General features: G+C 46.5%; 2 protein-coding genes across 2 annotated transcripts; both read left to right on the top strand.

Moving 5' to 3' along the window:
• The first annotated feature begins 1,854 nt into the window (after positions 1–1,854).
• Positions 1,855–2,615, top strand: LOC123150005 (bidirectional sugar transporter SWEET6a-like). Its single transcript, XM_044569805.1, has 4 exons — positions 1,855–1,925; positions 2,046–2,202; positions 2,298–2,417; positions 2,517–2,615. Exons 1-4 carry the CDS (start codon positions 1,855–1,857, stop codon positions 2,613–2,615), a joined length of 447 nt encoding a protein of 148 aa, XP_044425740.1.
• A 14,162-nt stretch (positions 2,616–16,777) lies between these two features.
• On the top strand, positions 16,778–19,565 carry LOC123153382 (uncharacterized). The gene is made up of 2 exons (XM_044572531.1): positions 16,778–16,840; positions 17,069–19,565. Exon 2 carries the CDS (start codon positions 17,072–17,074, stop codon positions 19,523–19,525), a length of 2,454 nt encoding a protein of 817 aa, XP_044428466.1. The 5' UTR covers positions 16,778–16,840; positions 17,069–17,071; the 3' UTR covers positions 19,526–19,565.
• Positions 19,566–21,122: the final 1,557 nt, after the last annotated feature.

The following is a 21,122-nucleotide window of genomic DNA, read 5'->3' as shown; positions in this document are numbered from 1 at the left end:
TTCCAACCGCCACTAAGACCGTCTCTTGCGACAAGGTAGTTTGCAGGGTAGCTGCGCCCTTCCTCGTCCTCTAAAGTCATTACAGTATCTTTCTTTGGAAGATGCTGTCTGCAAAAGCTACGCGGGAGACCCTGCAAGAGGATCGACAAGAACGTTTATATGTTTTGTATATAAGGATCCATGGTCTTATCAAACTCCAATTACCAAATGGTACATACAGGAGTTGTTGCATAAAAGGAAGTACCATTGCCACCAGTGATCTTTAAAAGTGATAAACTAAACTCATCACGTTAGGAGAATCCTCTAAACTTAATATAATAGGCTCACTTTATCACTATAAACTTTTTAGTGATGACCAAATAACAAAAACACTTCGTTGAATGACGTGTTGTTAAAGAAAATAGCTGCGTCGCCCCCCTTCAAGACAGGAAACTATAGACAGGTACCCGAGGTGCCCTGCTGAGAGAAGAATTTGTCAACAATCAAGCACTTGAGCTTGCAAGAATAAATATATGATGTCTATGCTATTATTGGGATAAAATGAATCAAAAAGCAGCAGAATACGAGAAGGATTTCTTTTCTTAAAGGGTGTATACATTAGAGTGTACCTGCTTGGTAGGCATGAAATCACTGACAAAGAGTTGCCTAGCTCCGATGAGCTTGCAATCATAATTTGGAATTTCATAGAAGCGGGCATAGCTAGGGGTGAACCACGAGAAGTTAGAGCAATTAATGGGTAGGTATCGTAAACATCCTGAGTGTATCACGACATTGAAGCAGAAGAAACAGAAATGTTTTCCTTTCTTTCGCATTTGATTTGCATGCCCCCTGTAGATTTGACCCGGAGCCAATGCCAGTCTTTTTTGCGATCAAATGCACTTGAGCTAGTCACTAAGTAAGGCGACAACACCAAAAGATGTGCATGTGTCATTAGGCCATTGGATTACTCAACAAAAAGTGAAGTGCCAAACGATGAAGAAGAACACTTGAAACCAGGCACTGAACCCTAAATGCTTCGCCTGGCTAACTTCGATGCGGATAACGCGCTGTAGAAGAAAGTGGATCAACCAAAGTAGACCTTGATCGAAAGGCACCACAAGGCGAACCAATAGAGTGTGGTGTAAGCGGTGAAGCAGAATAGGAATTGGAACTGCTTGAACTAGAAAGGGCTTCCGCTACCGCGCTACCTCGGGAGCTCCGGAAACGGTATACTCGCTTCACTCATCTGTAATGGTATCCTTGAAAGCTAGCTAAAGTGGGTTCCAGACAAAGTTCTCCTAAGCAGGGCAGAAGGAAAAACAAGAGCAGTATAGCTCTACATTACGCTTCGGGGGCCTCGTCTTACTCACTCACCTTAAGGAAAAACAAGAGCAGTATAGCTCTACATTACGCTTCGGGGGCCTCGTCTTACTCACTCACCTTCTACTAATCGGACCGTGACAAAACAACCAGCCCAGCAATAGGCAAGGACTGGCTGAAATCCCTTTCTGGATCCAGTCTATCTGTATCTGCTATCCCTTCCGCTTTCTGTGTTGATGGAGCTCGGTCAGATAGTTCCGGTATTGCGAAGGAGGGCAACGCATTGGGATCGTCCAATCCCTTCTGATCGGTTGTCATATTGAATTGCAAATTCTCGTATAGTAAGAGTTCCTTCGGTTTCCTACCTAGCACATTCTCTGTTGTCTATGCCAATATTTGACCTGCGAGTAGAGTGTGGCTGGCTACATACGGGAGAACTCAACCGACTCCCAAATCTCAATTGCTTTGGCTCTCTCTCTCCCTCCCTTTCGCCGCGTGCGCCGTCCAATCCAAACCAATCCCAAGTCCGCACCCGCTCGCGGCGAGCAAAGCAAGATGATTTCCCCGGACGCGGCCCGCAACATCGTCGGTAATGTCATCTCCTTCGGCCTCTTCCTCTCCCCTGTGTAAGCCGCCGCCGCCATCCCCCTCGTCCGCTTGTCTAGTCTACTCTCTATGGAAGGTGGTTGGTAATTAGGGTTTGATTCTGATGAGGGGGCGCTTGCTTTTTGCTTGTACATGTGCAGGCCGGCGTTCTGGCGGATCATCAAGAACAAGGACGTGGAGGAGTTCAAGTCGGACCCGTACCTGGAGACGCTGCTCAACTGCATGCTCTGGGTGTTCTACGGCATCCTCTGCGTCATATTCGGCTCGGCAATGTACGCCTCCCCGCTCACCATCATGGTACGTACCCATCGATCCCGCTCTTGATCCACGTGCATAGATGTCTTTTTAGATCTATATTGGTAGATGTTAGTGATATTGTGGGTTGCGTGCAGGGTAAAGTGATCAAGACCAAGAGCGTCGAGTACATGCCCTTCTTCCTGTCGCTGGTGAGCTTCCTCAACGGCGTCTGCTGGACGGCCTACGCTCTCATCAAATTCGACCTCTACGTCACGGTCAGTAATATCTCCATCTTCAGGTTCCAACCAAATCTTATATAACTTGAGAGTGTCTCTCTTACCGTGCCGGCTCTTGTCTTCGTTCGTGCACTGCAGATCCCCAATGGCCTAGGTGCGCTGTTCGGCCTCGTCCTCGCCTGCTACTACAGGCCGACCCCCAAGAAGGAGAAGAGCGTAAAGCTCAAATATAATTGAAGGCTCCTGGCTCCTTGACTGCAATAACAAGTGCTAGCTACAGTAAGAACAAGGGAATCTAGAGACCGAGACTGAAAGAAAAGGCTAGGCTACTTCTATTCGTTATTCGTTTCCCATATGATTTTCCATATTTTACCATAAAAAATAGGATGTTTTTAGCCATTTATTGTTAGTACTGAAATCAGGCGTAAAGGATTTTACGGGGGGTAAAGAAGTTATTTCAACAACGTTCCTGTCATCAAATCCTGATTCAACAAAGCCATGCCAGCTGTGTTGGTCGTTCCTCCGATTCAAAGTTCTCTTGGATTCCTAAAAGCATCGCTACCCGCATACTGAAGTTGCTTAAATCTATTGAATTCCACCTCTGCACCTCTTTCTTGGGGCATAGGTGAACCTATAATTGATAGTAGAGCGTATGCTAAATCCCCAACCCTCATGATGCACTTCGTTTGATTCATTCCGCTTATCGTACCACTTAGAGCTTTCAAACCCTTTTCTTAGCACTGCGGTAATATGTTGTTATTTAGAAATAGGAGTGGTATGCTTTTTGAATTACGAGCGAACCAAGGAAGTCACATGCATGAAGCTTTCAAATTGGTAGTGATCGGGAGGCGCGTCGGGGCTCGATCAATCAGGAGGCCATCGATCAACGTTCGCAAGATCGCGCTGATGGGCCTTCCTCATGTTGGCTGTGCACCTCACTTCCTTTCGGACTATGGCAGCCAAAATGGGGAATGCATCGACTACATCAACAACGTTGTGATCGAGTTCAACTATGGCCTGAGATACATGTCCAGCGAGTTCATCCGCCAGTACTGTAACACCCCGGATGTAACTTTCCCAATTTGTACTCCAACTCTTGCCGTTTCCGGCGTTAAGTTATTTTATTTTCTCGGGTTCGGGTTCTTTGTATCCGTGTGTTGTTGTCGTTGTCATGCATCTCATATCATGTCATCATGTGCATTGCATTTGCATACGTGTTCGTCTCAGGCATTCGAGCTTTTTCCCCGTTGTCCGTTTTGCATTCCGGCGCTTCGATCTCCTCCGGTGGTCTTTTCTACCTTTCTTTTGTGTGTGGGGATTAAACATTTCTGGATTGGACCGAGACTTGCCAAGCGGCCTTGGTTTACTACCGGTAGACCGCCTGTCAAGTTTCGTATCTTTTGGACTTCGTTTGATACTCCAACGGTTAACCGAGGGACCGAAAAGGCCTCGTGTGTGTTGCAGCCCAACACCCCTCCAATTTGGCCCCAAACCCACCTAAGCCTTCTCCATCATCTAGAGCGTTCGATCACGATCGCGTGGCCGAAAACCGCACCTCATTTGGACTCTCCTAGCTCCCTCTATGCCTATATAAACATCCTCCTAGAAAATCTCGGATCCCCCTCCCGGAAACCCTAATTTTTTCCCTCGCGCCGCCGGACGTTTCCCCTCCACCGACGGACGTGTCCGCCGCCGTGTCCGCCGCCACGTGGCACTCCGCCGTTCGCCGCCGCCTCCCACCGCGGCCCGCGAGAGCCTGGAGCCGGCCCCCGCGGCCCAGCGCGCCGCCGCCCATCACCGACAGCCGCCGCCGCCCTTCTCCTCCCGATCCGACCGCCGCACTCCTCCCAGCCCCGCCGCACAATCGCCGGAGATCTCATTGGCGCGAGATCGCCGTCACCCGAGCTCGCCGGCCCGGCCACCGCACGCCGCCGCCGCGCAAGCCGCCGCCCTTCGCCGCCGTCCACGCCGTCCTCCTCCTCTCCCTCGCGCCGGCAAGCTCCACCGGCCTCGCCCCGCCGCCTCCCCGGCGATCCCCGTCGAACGTGCATGAACAGTGCCGGTCGGATCCAGATCCGGTGAACAGTAACCCTAGGTGTTTTTTTTCACCAAGTCCCGAAATTCTAGATCCAAGTGCTCCCGTTCATGGCCTTGTAAGTTTGCATCCGTAGCTCCGATTCATGCATATAGCATATCAAAATGTTCATCTCAGAGAGTATATCATTTCATTCCATTGCAGCATTTTCATTTGAGTTCATCTTGATGCCCGAAATGCTGTTAAAGAGGCCTACTTGAGTTAATTGTCAGATCTGCTGCTCCATTTAGGTTTTTGTCATTTTTGCCATAATTATTGTGTGCATGATATGCCCTGATGCTCTACATATGTTTTGTTAAGGGTTGTGTCATCTTTCCAGAGGTGCAACCCATATATTTTTATGATGTGTGTGGTGACTAGTGCAAGCTTGCAAAGTGGTGCACTTGCTAATTCTGTTTTCAGGGACTTAGCAATTCCACTAAGTCCTTGATCTGTTTATCTCATGTTGTCATATGTTCATATTGTTTCCTAGTGATCCGTGCCTCTTTTGAGGATGATCAGTAAGGCTGTTTTGTTAATATTGTAGTGCTCTTTCCATCCATGTCTTTGTTTTCATTTATGGAGCACCCTAGCTTGAGTCAATCGAGCTCTACTTTTGCTACTTTGTGAATCTGGGCAAATTGTCAACTTGTTTGCAATTTTGCCGATGATGTTGTAGTTGATCCGTGCATGCTATGCTATTGTTCTTGCCATTTCTAGCTTGCATTTTGTGTGTTCTTGATAGATGTATGCTTAGCTTGTCATGACTTGCACCATAGTGAGTGCATCGAGCTTGTAAACATGCCTACTTGAGTTATGTTTCAACATGTGCCAGTTTTCACTAAGTCCGAAAACTGATTATGTTTTTGCTATGTTCACATGCTTGCAATTGTATTTTCTGATCCCTTTTGGCTCAAGGTTACTAAGGGACTTTTGTTAAGCTCTTTGAGTAGCTCCATGCCATGCTTTACTTTGCCATGTTCAGGTCCTGTAGCATGTAGTTTTGTTACTCCGAAGAGTGCTACCTGATCTGAAATTCCAAACAAGTGTTAATTTCACTAAGTCTGAAATCAGTTTGCCATATGCATTTTTGCCATGCTTGTTTGAACCTGTTAATGGATGAATTGGCCGTAGTTCAGTGCTAGACTTTTGTTAAGCATCTTGAATGCATCCCTGCCATGTATTTTTATGCCATGTTTAGGTGCTGTAGCATGTTCATCTCATTGCATTTAGTTGGCTACTTGCTGTAAATCGCAGACCGGTGTCATATTTGAAACGCTTGCCATTTCCAAACCGTAACTCCGATTCCGGCGTTCTTTATATCGTTTTCAAGCGATTTTATCTCATCTTTCCAGTGGCACACTTGGATTTCCAAGTTGAGGCCATGTTCTTGCATTTCCTGTCATATCTTGCATATGCATCCCACATCGCATCCCGCATAGCATATCATCATTGCATCATATTGTTTGATCCTTGCACGTGGTTGATTGTGTCCTTGTTGTTTGTTTGTCTTGTTTGGGTAGAGCTGGGAGACGAGTTCGCTAACGAGGATCCAGTCAACTTTGACAACTGTGCAGGCAAGATGATCATATCCTCGAAATCACTACTATCTTTGCTATGCTAGTTTGCTCGCTCTTTTGCTATGCCATTGCTATGATGCCTACCACTTGCTTTCAAGCCTCCCAAATTGCCATGTCAAACCTCTAACCCACCATGTCCTAGCAAACCGTTGATTGGCTATGTTACCGCTTTGCTCAGCCCCTCTTATAGCGTTGTTAGTTGCAGGTGAAGATTGAAGGCCGTTCCTTGTTGGAACATTTATTTATTTGTTGGGAAACCATTATATTGCTATGTTATCTTAATGCATCTATATACTTGGTAAAGGGTGGAAGGCTCGGTCTCTCGCCTAGTGTTTTGTTCCACTCTTGCCGCCCTAGTTTCTGTCATATCGGTGTTATGTTTCCGGATTTTGCGTTCCTTACGCGGTTGGGTTATAATGGGAACCCCTTGATAGTTCGCCTTGATTAAAGCTTTTCCAGCTCTGATACCAACTACAACATTAGCAGCAGTGAGAGCGAGAGCGAGGGCGAGGGAACAAACATGATGATTATGATCCGATGGTACACATACTCATTTTTCATAAAAATATAAGAAAACAAAATGTTTGTAGGCCCATGTTAATATGTATGTAAAACTAAGAACGAGTTTTTATTTGACAGGCACCTGATGCTGATGGCCACCCAAAGAAATGTGCAAGGTAATTTATCACTAGTTGATTTCTCTGTGAGTACGGTGTTTTTAAAATAAAAGATCTCGAGTGTGTTTGACTCACACAACTGAATGTATGAATAAAAGATCTCGAGGGAGGCCCGCACGCGCCAAGTCTGCTAAGAGCAAGATGTCGCGTAATCCGGAGTTTGTTTGCGGCGACAACATCAACATTAGTAGCAGTAGTGAGAGCGAGATTGAAAGAAACAATGATGATGATGATTATGACCCGACGGTAAGGTCCTACATCCACCATTTAAAATTTCTTGATTTAGGACATTTTCTTCATTCGAAGCTTGGGAGAATTACATGTTCATACATCAAACTCATTTTTGGTAATAAAAAACAAAACAAATGTTTGTAAGAAAACAAAGTACAGATTAATATGTATGTCAAACTAAGAACACGACAAGAAGTCTCATGCATGAAGCTTTCAAATTGGTAGTGATCGGGAGGCGCGTCGGGGCTCGATCGATCAGGAGGCCATCGATCAACGTTCGCAAGATCGTGCTGATGGGCCTTCATCCTGTTGGCTGTGCACCTCACTTCCTTTCGGACCATGGCAGCCAAAATGGGGAATGCATCGACTACATCAACAACGTTGTGATCGAGTTCAACTATGGCCTGAGATACATGTCCAACTCTCGCTCTCACTTGCCCAGTCCACATCAAGCATAAGTGGTAGTGAAAGCCTGCATGTTGCAATTCCATCAAAATGTGAAGCCCTTTTTCAGGATAGCACACAATTTAAATACATCACTGATGCTGCTGCTCTTGTTTCTCCCATCTCAAGCATCGACACACGCCTTCTTCATCTTCTGCGACTCCCTCGTCGATGCTGGGAACAATGACTACCTCGTGACCCTCTCCAAGGCCAACGCCCCGCCGTACGGTGTCGAATTCTCGTTCTCCGGTGGCAAGAAAATTGGTTGTCGCCGACATCGGGCCGCTGGGTTGCATACCGTACGTTCGTGCTCTGGAGTGCATTCCTGCAGGGGAGTGCACGGAGATTATATGCAATCCTAGAGACGTCCCACGGTTGCAGCAGCATACGTAAGATGGCCTTGCTTCCTCCCCACTGCCGCTCTCCGCTCTCCACAGCACTGATAATGCAGTTGAGCAGCGTCTCCAGGTACGGGTCCGACTTGAACTCTCGAATGTATCACAGTAACTGATCCTGGAATCTGCGTACTTGTAACACCCTCGATGCGACTATATCTCCCACGTGTCGAGGCACGACTTAGAGGCATAATCGCATTGAAGGCATATGTCGCAAGTTAGGCAATCTTCACAACATCCCATGTAATATAAATCATAAAGGGGAGATAACATAGTTGGCTTACACTCGCCACGTCAATCAAGTACATAAATAACATTACATCATTGAAACACTCATGGCCCGACTACGGCACCAAAATAAAAGATAACCCAACAAGCGACACGGTCCCGATCACCCCCAACTGGGCACTACCACTGATCATCAGGAAAAGAAACATAGTAACGTTGAGAGTCCTCGTCGAACTCCCACTTGAGCTCGAGCGCGTCTCCTGGAGCGGAATCATCAGGCTCTGCATCTGGTGTAATAGTAATCTGTGAGCCACAGGAACTCAGCAATCTCGCATCCTCGCGATCAAAACTATTTAAGCTTATAGGTATGGCAAGGTAAATATGAGTGGAGCTGCAACAAGCAACTAGCAAGTATGGTGGCTAATTTATTCGCAAAAGAGAGCGAGAAGAGGAGGCAAAGCACGAGCGAGAAACTATAGAACAACCTGCGCAAACATTACTCCAACACCGTGTCCACTTCCCGGACTCCGCCGAGAAGAGGCCATCACGGTAACATACTCAGTTGATTCATTTTAATTAAGTTAAGGTTCAATTTATCTACAACCGGATATTAACAAATTCCCATCTGCCCTTAACCGCAGGCATGGCTTTCGAAAATTCAAATCCCTGCAGGGGAGTCCCAACTTAGCCCATGACAAGTTCTCACGGTCAACGAAGGAATAGACCTCCTCCCAAGACGTTCCGATCAGACTCAGTATCTCGGTTCTTCAAGACATTTCGACAGGTTAAAACAAGACCAGCAACACCGCCCGAATGTGCCGACAAATCCCGATAGGAGCTGCACATATCTTTTTCTCAGGGCACACTCAGATGAGATATCCTACGAGTAAAACCAACCCTCAAGTTGCCCCGAGGTGGCCCCGCAGTCTACTCGGTCGGACCAACACTCAAGGAGCACTGGCCCGGGGGGGGGGGGGGTTAAAATAAGATGACCCTCGGGCTCCGGAAACCCAAGGGAAAAAGAGGCTAGGTGGCAAAAGGTAAAACCAAGGTTGGGCATTGCTGGAAAAGCTTTAATCAAGGCGAACTATCAAGGGGTTCCCATTATAACCCAACCGCGTAAGGAACGCAAAATCCGGAAACATAACACCGATATGACGGAAACTAGGGCGGGAAGAGTGGAACAAAACACTAGGCGAGAGGCCGAGCCTTCCACCCTTTACCAAATATATAGATGCATTAAGATAACATAGCAATATAATGATATCCCAACAAGTAAATAAATGTTCCAAAGAATATAACATAGCAATATAGGCCGGACCATTGGTGAATGGCGACGGCTGTAGCGCACCCACTAGGAATTGAACCACAGAACCTCTTACACGTGAGAATGAGTGGCTCACCGGTTAAGTTGACTAGTTTTTGTAAAAAGACAAGGAGCGTGCAAACTAAAGAACTACTAACTTCGTCTTGATTTAGTGGTCCTTATTGTATTTCATGCCAAAATCTGACCAAGGATTTAACTAACAAAATATTCATGCATGTCACTAAAAATTACATAATTGAAAACTTTGTTCAAATACGAATCCAATGATATAATTTTTGTTGATATACATTAATATTTTATTAGTTAAATATTTGGTCAAAATTTGACACAAATTACAAAGAGGACCAATAAATCAGGACTGAGATAGTACTCTCTCCGTCCGAGGTTATTGGGCACCAAAGCCAAACCCTTTTTTAGGAGAAAAACGTTGCCATTTTATTCAGAGTTCATAGCCCCTTCGGCAGTAATCTCCGAGCTAACGCACTCAAGAGAAACATGGAGCCAAGTTTTACAAAGTGACTTACATCAACCTTCACTAGCCAGAATATGTGCGACTTTATTCACCGAACGCCGCACCCAAACAACTCTAAAACCCGAAAAAGAACGTAATAAAACCTTAAATCTCTTGGAGTACTTGCCCATTAGCCGAGAGATCACGCTGACCGCTCTGGATCTTCCTCACAGCCTCCTTGGAATCTGACTCAAGGATTAGTCTCTGAACGTTAAGCTCTTGTGCCAAAAGAATTGCCCTACTGCACGCCTGCAGCTCCATATTTTCAGGGTCATATGCAGAAGGAAAAAAAATGGCAGGAGCCTCCAAGAAACTCGCCATGACTGTCCCTAATGACAGCACCACCTCCACCTGACCCATGTGATTTTGCAAGAACCCCATCAGCATTAGCTTAACCCACCCAGCAGGGGATTTCTTCCACTGAATCACGTCCCTCTGGACCGGCACCCTGCTAGACGCGACGCCTCCTTAATTGATTTCCATTCCTCATCTAGTCTGGTAATTCTATCCTTAATCGCCTCCGGTTCTTCCATACGGCTGGACTCCCTAGCGTTGTTCCTCGCAGCCCAGATTCCATACCATGTACGCAACACTGTCTCCCGCTCTTGAGCTGTTGCTGTGCCCATCCATTCAAGAATCCACGCACGCATGGCTCCTGAAGACTCATTTCCTTAGGTAGCTTTGGAAAGAACCATGCGTGCATACATCGGACGACTCATAGATGATGTTTAAAATCTGGTCACACATGCGTGCATACATCGGACGCCAGCTGCTGGATTTCGATGTCGTGCATGCGTAGGGCAGCGGGATCGTGCACGAAGCAATTTTGCTTTGGCAAAGGAGCAGCAACCGCCTCACTTAGACTACCCACAGTGGGAGTAACATAGATAGTAACATTACACGTATCTAGATAAAATAGATGATGTCGTAAGCAATAAATTAAAAAAGAAAGGCATGTGGTAATATAGCTAGTTACTAATAGTATGAGTAACATCACACATATCAAAACAAGATAAGTCTATAGCCTAATAAATAAAGTGTTACATGTTACCACACATATGTCACTCCCCACTATAGAGATAGTAACATAGAGTAGTAACATGGGCATATTACTACTCTATGTTACTACCCATTGTGGCTAGTCTTAGAAGCTCCGGACGTGAACGGAATGCGGGCAGCGCCAAAACCTATGAATTAAGCTTTCTTCCCTACAATTCCTTTTGCTACTAAGTTAATACCTCGTTTGTCACGTTAATTATTTCAGAGTATGTATGCAACCACCAACCCACCAATTCTCTACCAATGGAGGCATGTACGCATGCTCACGCGCGTGCTGGTAGGCATGCATGGCGTTGATTCACATTCTTCTTTACAGCCTAGTGATTAACTCAGGCTAGTCATAATGAGAGTAACTTAGGTATTAGTAACAGAACGCATTTTAAGAAAAAATTACTTATATGGCACGTAGTTAATGAGGAGAGAGGTGTTTAAAATAGTAATATATTACTGTAACTTTGTGTTTTTCAAGAAAAGATAAGTCTACATATTAATAAATAAACCATCTATGCCAGAAGGATGTTATCAATTATCAAATTCTCGAGAACAAAAGCATGCTGCTTAGCAGATTTAATCTGTGTTCATACTAGACTTAGCCTCCTCTCCCACACCCAAGCTGCCAGTTGTCATGCGTTTTGCAGTGTACATGACGACTGATCTAGTGTGATTGCAAGCAGATGTCAACTCTTTTTTTACCCGAACATGTCAGTTGCCATACGTTTGGCATGATACATGGCAAACTGCCCTAGCGTGCACGTAAGCAGATGACAACTCTTTCTTTTTTAAATGGCAACTGCCCTAGCGTGCTTGTGAGCACATGACAACTCTCTCTTTTACCCGAACATGTTTTTTGCCATGCCTTTTTTTGTAGCGCTACATGGCAACTGCCTAGTGTTAGTAGGTGGCAACTCCTAAAGCTTTGAAATCATGGCAACTGCAGTAGACCAGACCACACATGGCAACAGCTGTAGTTGTCCAAAAAATGGCAATCTGAAACTTTGACCTGAGATGGCAACTGCAGTTGAGCAAACATGGCAACTGTAGTTGTTTGACATGGCAACTGTAGTTGTCCGACATGGCAACCGTAGTTCAGCGACATGGCAACTGCACTTAAACGAACATGGACGAGGGTCCGGCCGATGGCAACTGCGCGGCGCGCGGTAAAGTGTCACGTGGGGCGTGCGGGACCACGAGGTACGAGGCCTGACGTACCGAGCGTGTGGGCGTTATCTATTTCGCCCACACGCACGCGTGTAAGAGGGACCGGGAGGGAAAAAAGAGGCGTGTGAGCGCTAGTTGTTTTGCCCACACACAGACGTGTGGGCTGATCCTCTTAGACACCACATAGAACGTGTGGGCAGATTTCTTAACGCCCACACATGTGGCAGTTAGCGGCGTCCTTTTTTTTAAGTTGTGGACATAACGCATACGAATACAACAACAACAATAACAACAACAACAACAACAACAACAACAACAACAACAACAACAACAACAAAGCTTTTAGTCCCAAGCTTTAGTCCCAGACAAATTGGGGTAGGCTACATAACACATATGAATGTTGTCAAATAATTACAGATTTTTTCAAAATGTCTAAACATGATTTTTCGGGTTGATCTTACGATCTCACCTAAATATGAGATCTCATACAAGTCTCCCTTCTTGTAGATAATGGCTGTACAAACTATAGTCCGCGCATCACTCTGGAGTGAATTCTTTCCATGCGAACAGATTGATGAGCATTATAACCAGCTGACACGGAAGGTTCATACACATACCAGTCAGTAAATCATGTGTCCCAGCCTCCCAGGAAACTGTATTACATGTATACCAGTTATCATACTTGTCCGAAAAGGGAGAAACAGGAGTGATACTGTAGGAACAAGCCGAATCTGCAGCACGTACAGCAGACTAGGCCGTCTATGGCACAAGCAAAAGGCATGTCCTCTACTAGATTAGGCTGATGAATGTGCAAGGGCAACTACAACGCGGATCACCAAACCATCCCTAAACGTGTCCGGACGTTTTTGCCATCCAACCCGGCACCTCAAATATCCGTGGACGCGCCCGCATATCTAAAATTCCACAAACCGGTTACAAAGTTGGGGAAGGTTTTCCCACGTCTGGACCTCCGCCACATAGGCGTTCGACACCTTGGACCCAGCCAAAACCTAGGTGGTGCCCTCGCATTTGGACCATACCAGGCCGCACTATTTTCGTGTGAAAAGCTCGCCCTTTCCCACCCTTTCCGCTCCGATCGTCGCTGCCCTCCACCCTAGTTCCCACCCTTTTCAATGTCTGCCGTCACGATGGAGCCAGAGGAGGACTCGATGTTGATGTTCACCATTCTGCCGAAGGATCAAAATGTCATGGTCGCCTGCAAGGCCAATTTGGTGTCACGCACCCTAATCGCCGAGAGAGAACTCAATCCAATCTCACACTTCATGGGGCGGTCTAGCTGGCTGATGTAGTCTTGGTTGTTGGCCTAATTCTTGTTGGGAGATACTATTGAATGATTGATATTTTTTTGAGGATAACTTTTAATCTATTCATCTTCAATTAAGGCAGTACAACGAACACTAAAAATAATAAAAATTACATCCAGATCCGTAGACCACCTAGCAACGAGTACAAGCACTAAAGCGAGCCGAAGGCGCGCCGCTGTCATCGCCCCTCCATCGCCGGAGCCGGGCACAACTTGTTGTAATAGACGGTCGGGAAGTCGTCGTGCTAAGGTCCCATAGAACCAGCGTACCAGAACAGCAACCGCCTTCGATGAAGAATAACGTAGATCAGAAAGAACCAATCTGAAGACACACGAATGTAGACGAACAACGACGAGATCTGAGCAAATCCACCAAAGATAGATCCGCCGGAGACACACCTCCACACACCCACCGAGGATGCTAGACGCACTGCCGGAACGAGGACTAGACAGGGAGGCCTTTATTCCATCTTCAGAGAGCCGCCGCCGTCTCGCCTTTCTGAGCAGGACACAAAGGCTAACAAAATCGAAAGAAACAACTAAAAAACGGAGCCCTCCCGCCGGCCCTTGCCAGGATCCACCGCGCCCCCATGGCCTTAGGGCCATCGGAGACGAGGCAGAGCTACGGCAACGCCGACGAGAGACAGAAACCCTAGCTTTTTTTTGAGGAGGAGAGCGCGCGTTAACTCAACCTCTTTGTACATGCCCTAAGTGGTGGACGTGGCCGTCCTTGTAGCTAGATTGAATGGTTGACATTGATGTTAGTTACTAAAATTTTCACATTACGACTTGCCATTTGTAGTTTTGTGATGTGTAGTCGTCACATCATTCTCAAATTTGCGTCAACTTTGGTTAGAATGATATTTACCGAAACCATATAATGGTCTGTTATTTACCGAAACTGAACTGTGTAGCTTATTCATACCGTATTTACCCATTGTATCGAAAACGTATTTACCAAGTAACCATATCAACCGAATTAACAGAAGGCCTCAGAGAACCAGAAGTTGTTTGATTAATTGCCAGGAACATCAGCAGTCAACAGACAGCCTTGCATTCTCTCACCTTTTGTATCTTTGAATCCCGCAGCTCGCTAAAACTACAAGCAAAGAATTGATTTGTTTCTTTAGCAAAAGCAAAGGGTAGTCATTTATATGGGCCAAAGGCATTCATTTGTGCGCACTAACAAGCCTAAACCACGCCTGTCAGATTCTGCTCTCCATTCCTGCCATCATAATCATGAATGAAGACAAAGTACGCAGAAAAGACTAATGTTGATTTATGGGGCCAGTTTAGATCCCGCTAGGCGTAACGGCCGGGAACTGATGGTTGTGGCCGGGGCGTTAAAAAAAACTCAATCCAATCTCGCACTTTTTTTAGAACGAAGGCTCACGAAGAGCCCGGCTTTGAATTAACAAAGCCATCAACCGGCCAGGATTACATCTCGACAAACCAAACACACAACTCACCAAGAAAAAGAAAAAGAAAACAAGAAAGACGGCAAGATACAACGACGCCAGGGAGCAGCTCACAGACCTAGCATACAACAAGCTAAAGAAGATCGACAATGAGCACCTAGCTTAGGGATGACAAGGCCCTCTTGCACACACGAAGTCTAGGAGTAGGAGAATGCCGATGCAGAAGAGGAAGAACAGACGCCGCCGAGTAGGCCAGCCGTCGCCAAAACACCAGGGCCCCAGCGAAAAACACTAGCACCCAGATCCATCTTCGAAGAAGGCCCTGCCTCCTTGCCTGGCTCGGAAGGCGCCGCACCGTCGATAGATGGACATGTTCACCCTAGAACCTGGATGGTTGGCATCGATGGAAACCACAGGAGCCGAACCAGGCAGTCCTGTCTTGTCGCCAACTTCTCACATGGAGCAGAACATCACCGAAATCCAGAGACCCAAGCACACAAAAGACAAACCGCTAGGATGAACAAAAGAGCAACAGCCAGGACCAAGATCAAAAATATAAGCTTTGGCTCTACGACTCGCTGGAGTGACACCAACGGAAGGGATCCCTATCCCCTCCTGTCCAGGAACCACGGGCACCGGACAGGGGCACTACAGGAGCATGGAGATCACCCAATCATCATGGTCCCTCACCAGGGAGGGCACCGCCACCACTGGAGAAACATTGTCGCCGCCGACACCCACCACACACATCACAGCGAAGTCCAACAACCATCCTTAGTTCCCTAAGGGGCGCCTTCAGGAAGGATACGACGCCAAGGGTGTCGCCGCCGCCCAACAAAGTTGGGGTTTTCACCCGGGAAGCCAAGGGGAAGGGGACGGGGGCAATATACCTGACGGCGCCTCCAGGAAGGTGAGTGGCGCCCGCGGGCGTCACCGCCGTCGAAGCCTGCAGAGCTGGCTTGGGATTTCTCCCGATCAAATGTACCTGTCACCGGCACCCACCCAGCGTAGGAATGGCGTCTGCGACGAGGCAAACCAGAGCTGGGGGTGAGGGTCCGCCGAATCAGCAGCGGAAGCGAGAAGGCGGCCAGATCTGGCAGCGTCGGAGCAGAGGCCGCCGCCGCGCCCTGGCTCGCATCCACCGCAGAGCTCGCCGCCCGCACGGCCGAGATCTGTGACCCGTGCCCGCGCCCACGCCACCTTGCGCCGAGGTCCGGTGGCGCCCAACCAGCCGGGGCCGCCGCTCCGGATCCCGAGCAGCACAGGGCAGCATCGAGAGGAGCGAGAGGCCCCGCCGCCACCTTCATCAGCAGCAGCGCCCCGGGCTTGGCTGGCGGTCACTTCGGGCGGCTGCGAGGGGAGGGAGAGAGGGAGGAGGGGCCGGCGGCGGGGCTAGGGTTTGAACCCCCGAGCCGCCCGGCATCCAATCTCGCACTTTGTGGCGCAGTTTGGCTGGCTGATGTAGTCTTGGTTGTTGGCCTAATACTTGTTGGAGAATGATATTGAATGGTTGACATTGATGTTAGTTACTAAAATTTTCATATGTTGACTTGTCATTTGTGATGTCTAGTCGTCGCATCATTCTCAAATATGCGTCAACTTTAGTTAGCATGATATTTGCCGAATCCATATCGAAATGGTTTGGTATCTACCGAAACCGAACCGTATATCTTATTCATACCATATTTACTATTGTATCGAAACCATATTTACCAAATAACCATATCGACTGAATTAACCGAACGTTTCAGGGCTAACCAGAAGTAGTTGGATTAATTGCCAGGAACACCACCAGTGGAGAGACAGCCTTGCATTCTGTCAGCTTTTTTATCTTTGAATCCTGCATCTCGCTAAAGCTACAAGCAAAGAATTGATTTGTTTCTTTACCAAAAGCAAAAGGTAAGTATTTGTGCCCCCTGTCATTTATATGGGCCAAAGGCATTCATTTGTGCACACTAACAAGACTGAACCACGCCTGTCTGTTTCTGCTCTCCAATCCTGCCACCATAGTCGCGATTATTATTCAACTCAACAAGGTACGTCGCTTCACACCTGTACGCAATCTGTGCTGCCTTCTTCTTCAAATTAATCTAAGACAATAGTACTTTAATAGCTAGCGCGCTTTATTGATGTTGTTACTTCTTGTTTATTATGCTTTTCATCGTACCTATATGGAAATTCCGAAGTGGTACTGCATCATATATTCATTTTCAAAATGAGTTCGTTAGGATACAACTTTAAATAAAATGTGCCCTTGTACACAGCCCATGGATCAAGGAGACCAGCAGTGGGATGGCATGAACATAACGAGGGCACTTGAGGCCTTGTCCCCCTACATCAACAACCCACGGGAGACTGTCATCCGTATTGAAGTATTTGTGGGTGTTTCAACCGCTCTTTTGTTTCTGCAAGTCACCCTTGGTCCGTGCCGCCGGCGGTCGAGCAACTTCCTCATCCAAGGTGCCTTGTGGCTAGCATACACACTATCCTTCCCTCTTTCTGCCTACACCATCGGTCAGATGCTGTCCTCACCAGTGAAGAATGGGCTGTACCCTCTCTGGGTTGCTCTCATCTTATGGGCCGTGGGATGCAGCAACTCCATGACAGCTTATGGTCTTGATGACAACAAGCTTTGGAGGCGGTACCTCTTTGTGCTGCTTCAGTATTTTTTCTACGCAGGCATTATATTCCGGCTGCTTGTTCCTACTAGATATGAGTTCCTCTTGTTCCCAAAAGGACCCATTTTTGAAACACAGCCTATTGCCTGGTCTATAGATATCCTAATTAGCGTCTTACTGTTCACTAGTTTGGTTAGAGCAATGGCTAATTGGATAGCTACAGATTCTTACCACAGCCAAGTAGTAGCAGATTACATGAGGGATCAGGTCAACCACACTGCCAACCATCACGTATCTGTAGATCCAATCACAATGGAGGGCTACAGATACATTGTCTTCTTGCCTTCTCACCTACTGTGCGGCTTTAAGGTGGCAAAGGGACCAACCTACAGAAACAAATTAGTACCCGCAGATGATGGTATCATCACCATCGACGCAATTTGGAGGGAGAAATTTGATGACAGCTGGCTCAACACAGATGGAGGTGGATCACAATTGAATGATGTGTGCCTTTCATTTGCTTTGTCTCACCTGCTGAAGCGCAGATTCTTTGGGATGGAGTGCGCTGAAGCCGCCCATGATGAGACCCGCAAGTTTGTCTTGGAGGGTTTACTATCCCATAAGGATGGAGGTGCAAGAGCATTTCGTATCATCGAGGTGGAATTGGGTTTCCTCTATGATTTCTTCTTCACAAAGTATGCAGCTCTGTTTCACATGGAGAGATCTTTCATTGCCATGGTGCTTCTCAGAATAATTCTCTTGTCTATCACAGTGGCAGTACTGCTTGGGGGTTCCCCAACTATCATGACACCTAAACCGGTAATTGAAGTTGGCACAAGATCTGTCGATGTTAGTATCACAATCATGATTATGGGAATTCTTTTGTTGGTTGAAGCACTGCAGATTATACTTTATCTGATGTCAGATTGGGCCACTGTTTCACTCGCTTGCGGCTATACAAGAAGATCAGGGACCTGCAACAAACTCATTCCGTTTGTTATTTGGTTTCTCAGAAGATTTAACTTATCCAGATATTGGACAAGTATGATATCAAATACAAAGTTTGGCAAGTTTCTTTACAGCCTTAATTTATTTGGATATTGGCAAAATCAGATGGGCCAGTTATCCCTATTTGGACTCTCAAAAACTGAAACTCGGCCGAGTCGGATCTTTGTCTGGTTGGACGACCTCTTCTGCCAGGCTTTTCTTTTGGCTAATTTAACTGTCCAAGAATACATCCTTCAGCCCATATTTTCAAAGATTTCAAATATATTCTTCTCATCTGCGAAAACATCAATAGGGGTTCCTGATCTGGTCAAGAAAGAGATAGTTTCTTGCTTACAGAAAACCAATATTGGTGGCCCTCTAACTAATGGACAAGCAGCATTGCGGTGTAATGGAGAAGCAGCACTGCAGCATCATGTTGTCCTTGAGCATATCTCCTGTACACTGGAGAATCAAAGTCAGACAATGACCATGCTTATTTGGCATATTGCAACTGAGTACTGCGATCTTCCTTCTCCCAATGAGTTGGAGGAGCATCAGAGCAGTGCGCAGGAGGAGGAAAATGCGCAAATAGATAAAAAGTACAAGCAAGTCGCGATAATCTTATCCAGATATTGTATATACTTGATAGCCAATGTCCCAGCTTTGCTTCCTGGAGATTCTACAGATACACTAATGGTCTACCGTGCTGTGGTAAATGAGGTTCAGCGTGATGGGGTTTGGGCTTCTCACAAGCCATGTAAGGCTGAATTGCTGAATGTCATCAACAATTGCGACAGCCGCAGGCGCACCAAAGAAGAGGGCAATAACATCATCGAGGGCTCGCCCAACAACAACAATGAAGAAGATACCATCTTCATGAAAGGCTTGAAGCTGGGGAAGAAGCTGGAGGAAATTGGAGACGGCGCGCTCCGTTGGAAGCTCATGGCGGATTTCTGGGTTGAGACCATCATCTACATTGCACCATCGGACGACGCCACAGCGCACATGGAGCGCCTCGCCCAGGGTGGAGAATTTCTTACTCATGTCTGGGCTCTCCTCACTCACGCAGGCATCGTGCGGCATGACCAGAGGAGAAACCCCGAAGATCTTGTGTAATGCTAGTGTGTTTGCTTTTAATTCCCCTTCCTTATACTGTGCCAACCAGGTGTGTTCATTTTTCGTTTCATCTGTAACACGCGTGTTTGTTATCAATCACTAGCACAAATGCCCGTGCGTTGCAACGGGTTAAAAACTTAACGTGATCCTGGTGAACAAACCTTTATATTGGACATGCATTCGGACCTGCTAATTGCGCTCATGAAATTTGCTCAGTGCATGAAAAGCAAAACAAACAATATAACTTTATAAAATCTAGCTTACAAATTATGTCCAATATGTGTGTGATTTCTTGACCTTTTGTTTTTTTAATCACACTGACTTTATAAATAATTAGTTAAGGTTTGAGAAGAACTTTCTACATTAGTCAAATACTCGTCATAGTAGAAATAATCGAAGCATTATGAATTATGAATACGCACATATATAATTCAAAGAACATGGGAGATATCATGCACAAAGCAAAATTAATGAGTAGAGGAAGCACCGGGACGGAGCTAGACGTGGCTACCATGTTTGTGCTGCTGGACTCACCACATGTAGTACTCCAACATCATCTGTTCACCGCCCCTCCATATTTTTGTCTCTTCAGGTAGCCGGTGCTCCTGGTAGAAAGAAAAGTCCGGTGAAGACAGTCACCATTGGGCTGCTCATGTGACAGGCCAGCACCTCTACACGTCGCCATTGAAACAGGACATGCATGTCCTCCTGCTTCAGGAAGAATGCCTGCCATGGCCCGGAGGCAACCATCACGCTGTCGTTGACGTTGTACAGACAGATGAGTCCCAGGACCAGAGCATGTTGGAACAGTGCTAAGGTTGTGTCGTGGAACTCCTTATTTTAAATTTTTTGAAAACCACATTCCAAAGTTTTATTTTTTTCTAAAACAATCACACACATTCACTGTTTAGTATGGAAAATGCATGAATTTGTCTTTTTGTGTGCTCTGAACATGTAAAGCACATCCATGATGTATGCTTTTTTCCAGAATGTTTTGTAACTTCAAAATAAATAAAAAGCTACATGAAGCTCGTCCATCCAAATGCCATACTCCTCCTTGGTTAGCTAGCTTTCGTATACCACCAGCTCACTTTTTTTGGTGATGATTTGGCTCACATTGCAAACAAAGGTAGAAGCAGCCCATCGCGTCGAGTTTTCTCTTTCTTATTTGTTTATTCCTCATGCGTGTTTTCCCGTTTACAGCCACCAATTTATTCTTCTATGAGGTCCCGTTCGATTTTAAGAGTCCCACCACACACAACATATATAGCCTCTTTCTTCCTTATTAATTTAGTCCATATATTAGCCTCTCCCTTTCCCTTTCTTATTTTTGTCATATATACCTCATGTAGCCACCAATTTATTAATTTCGTGTCTCTTGTCTCGTTTATTTCTCGTTATTATCCAACACGCTGCACTTCTTCGACTGGACATGGACCATGATGAGAAGCTCGCCATGGTTCGACATGTACGACTGCGACTTCGGACGGGGGACGCCCATGGCGACGCGCAGCAGCAGGGACACAAGTTCGACGGCATGACATGGCTATACCCAGGCCGGGAGGGCGGCGACAACATCGTTGCGGAGCCTCACTCT

Source organism: Triticum aestivum, chromosome 7A (genome assembly GCF_018294505.1).
Source record: "Triticum aestivum cultivar Chinese Spring chromosome 7A, IWGSC CS RefSeq v2.1, whole genome shotgun sequence".
In the NCBI taxonomy this organism is placed as follows: Eukaryota; Viridiplantae; Streptophyta; class Magnoliopsida; order Poales; family Poaceae; genus Triticum; species Triticum aestivum.
Note: the sequence above shows the minus strand (reverse complement) of the source record. Positions and strands in the feature narration are given on the sequence as shown.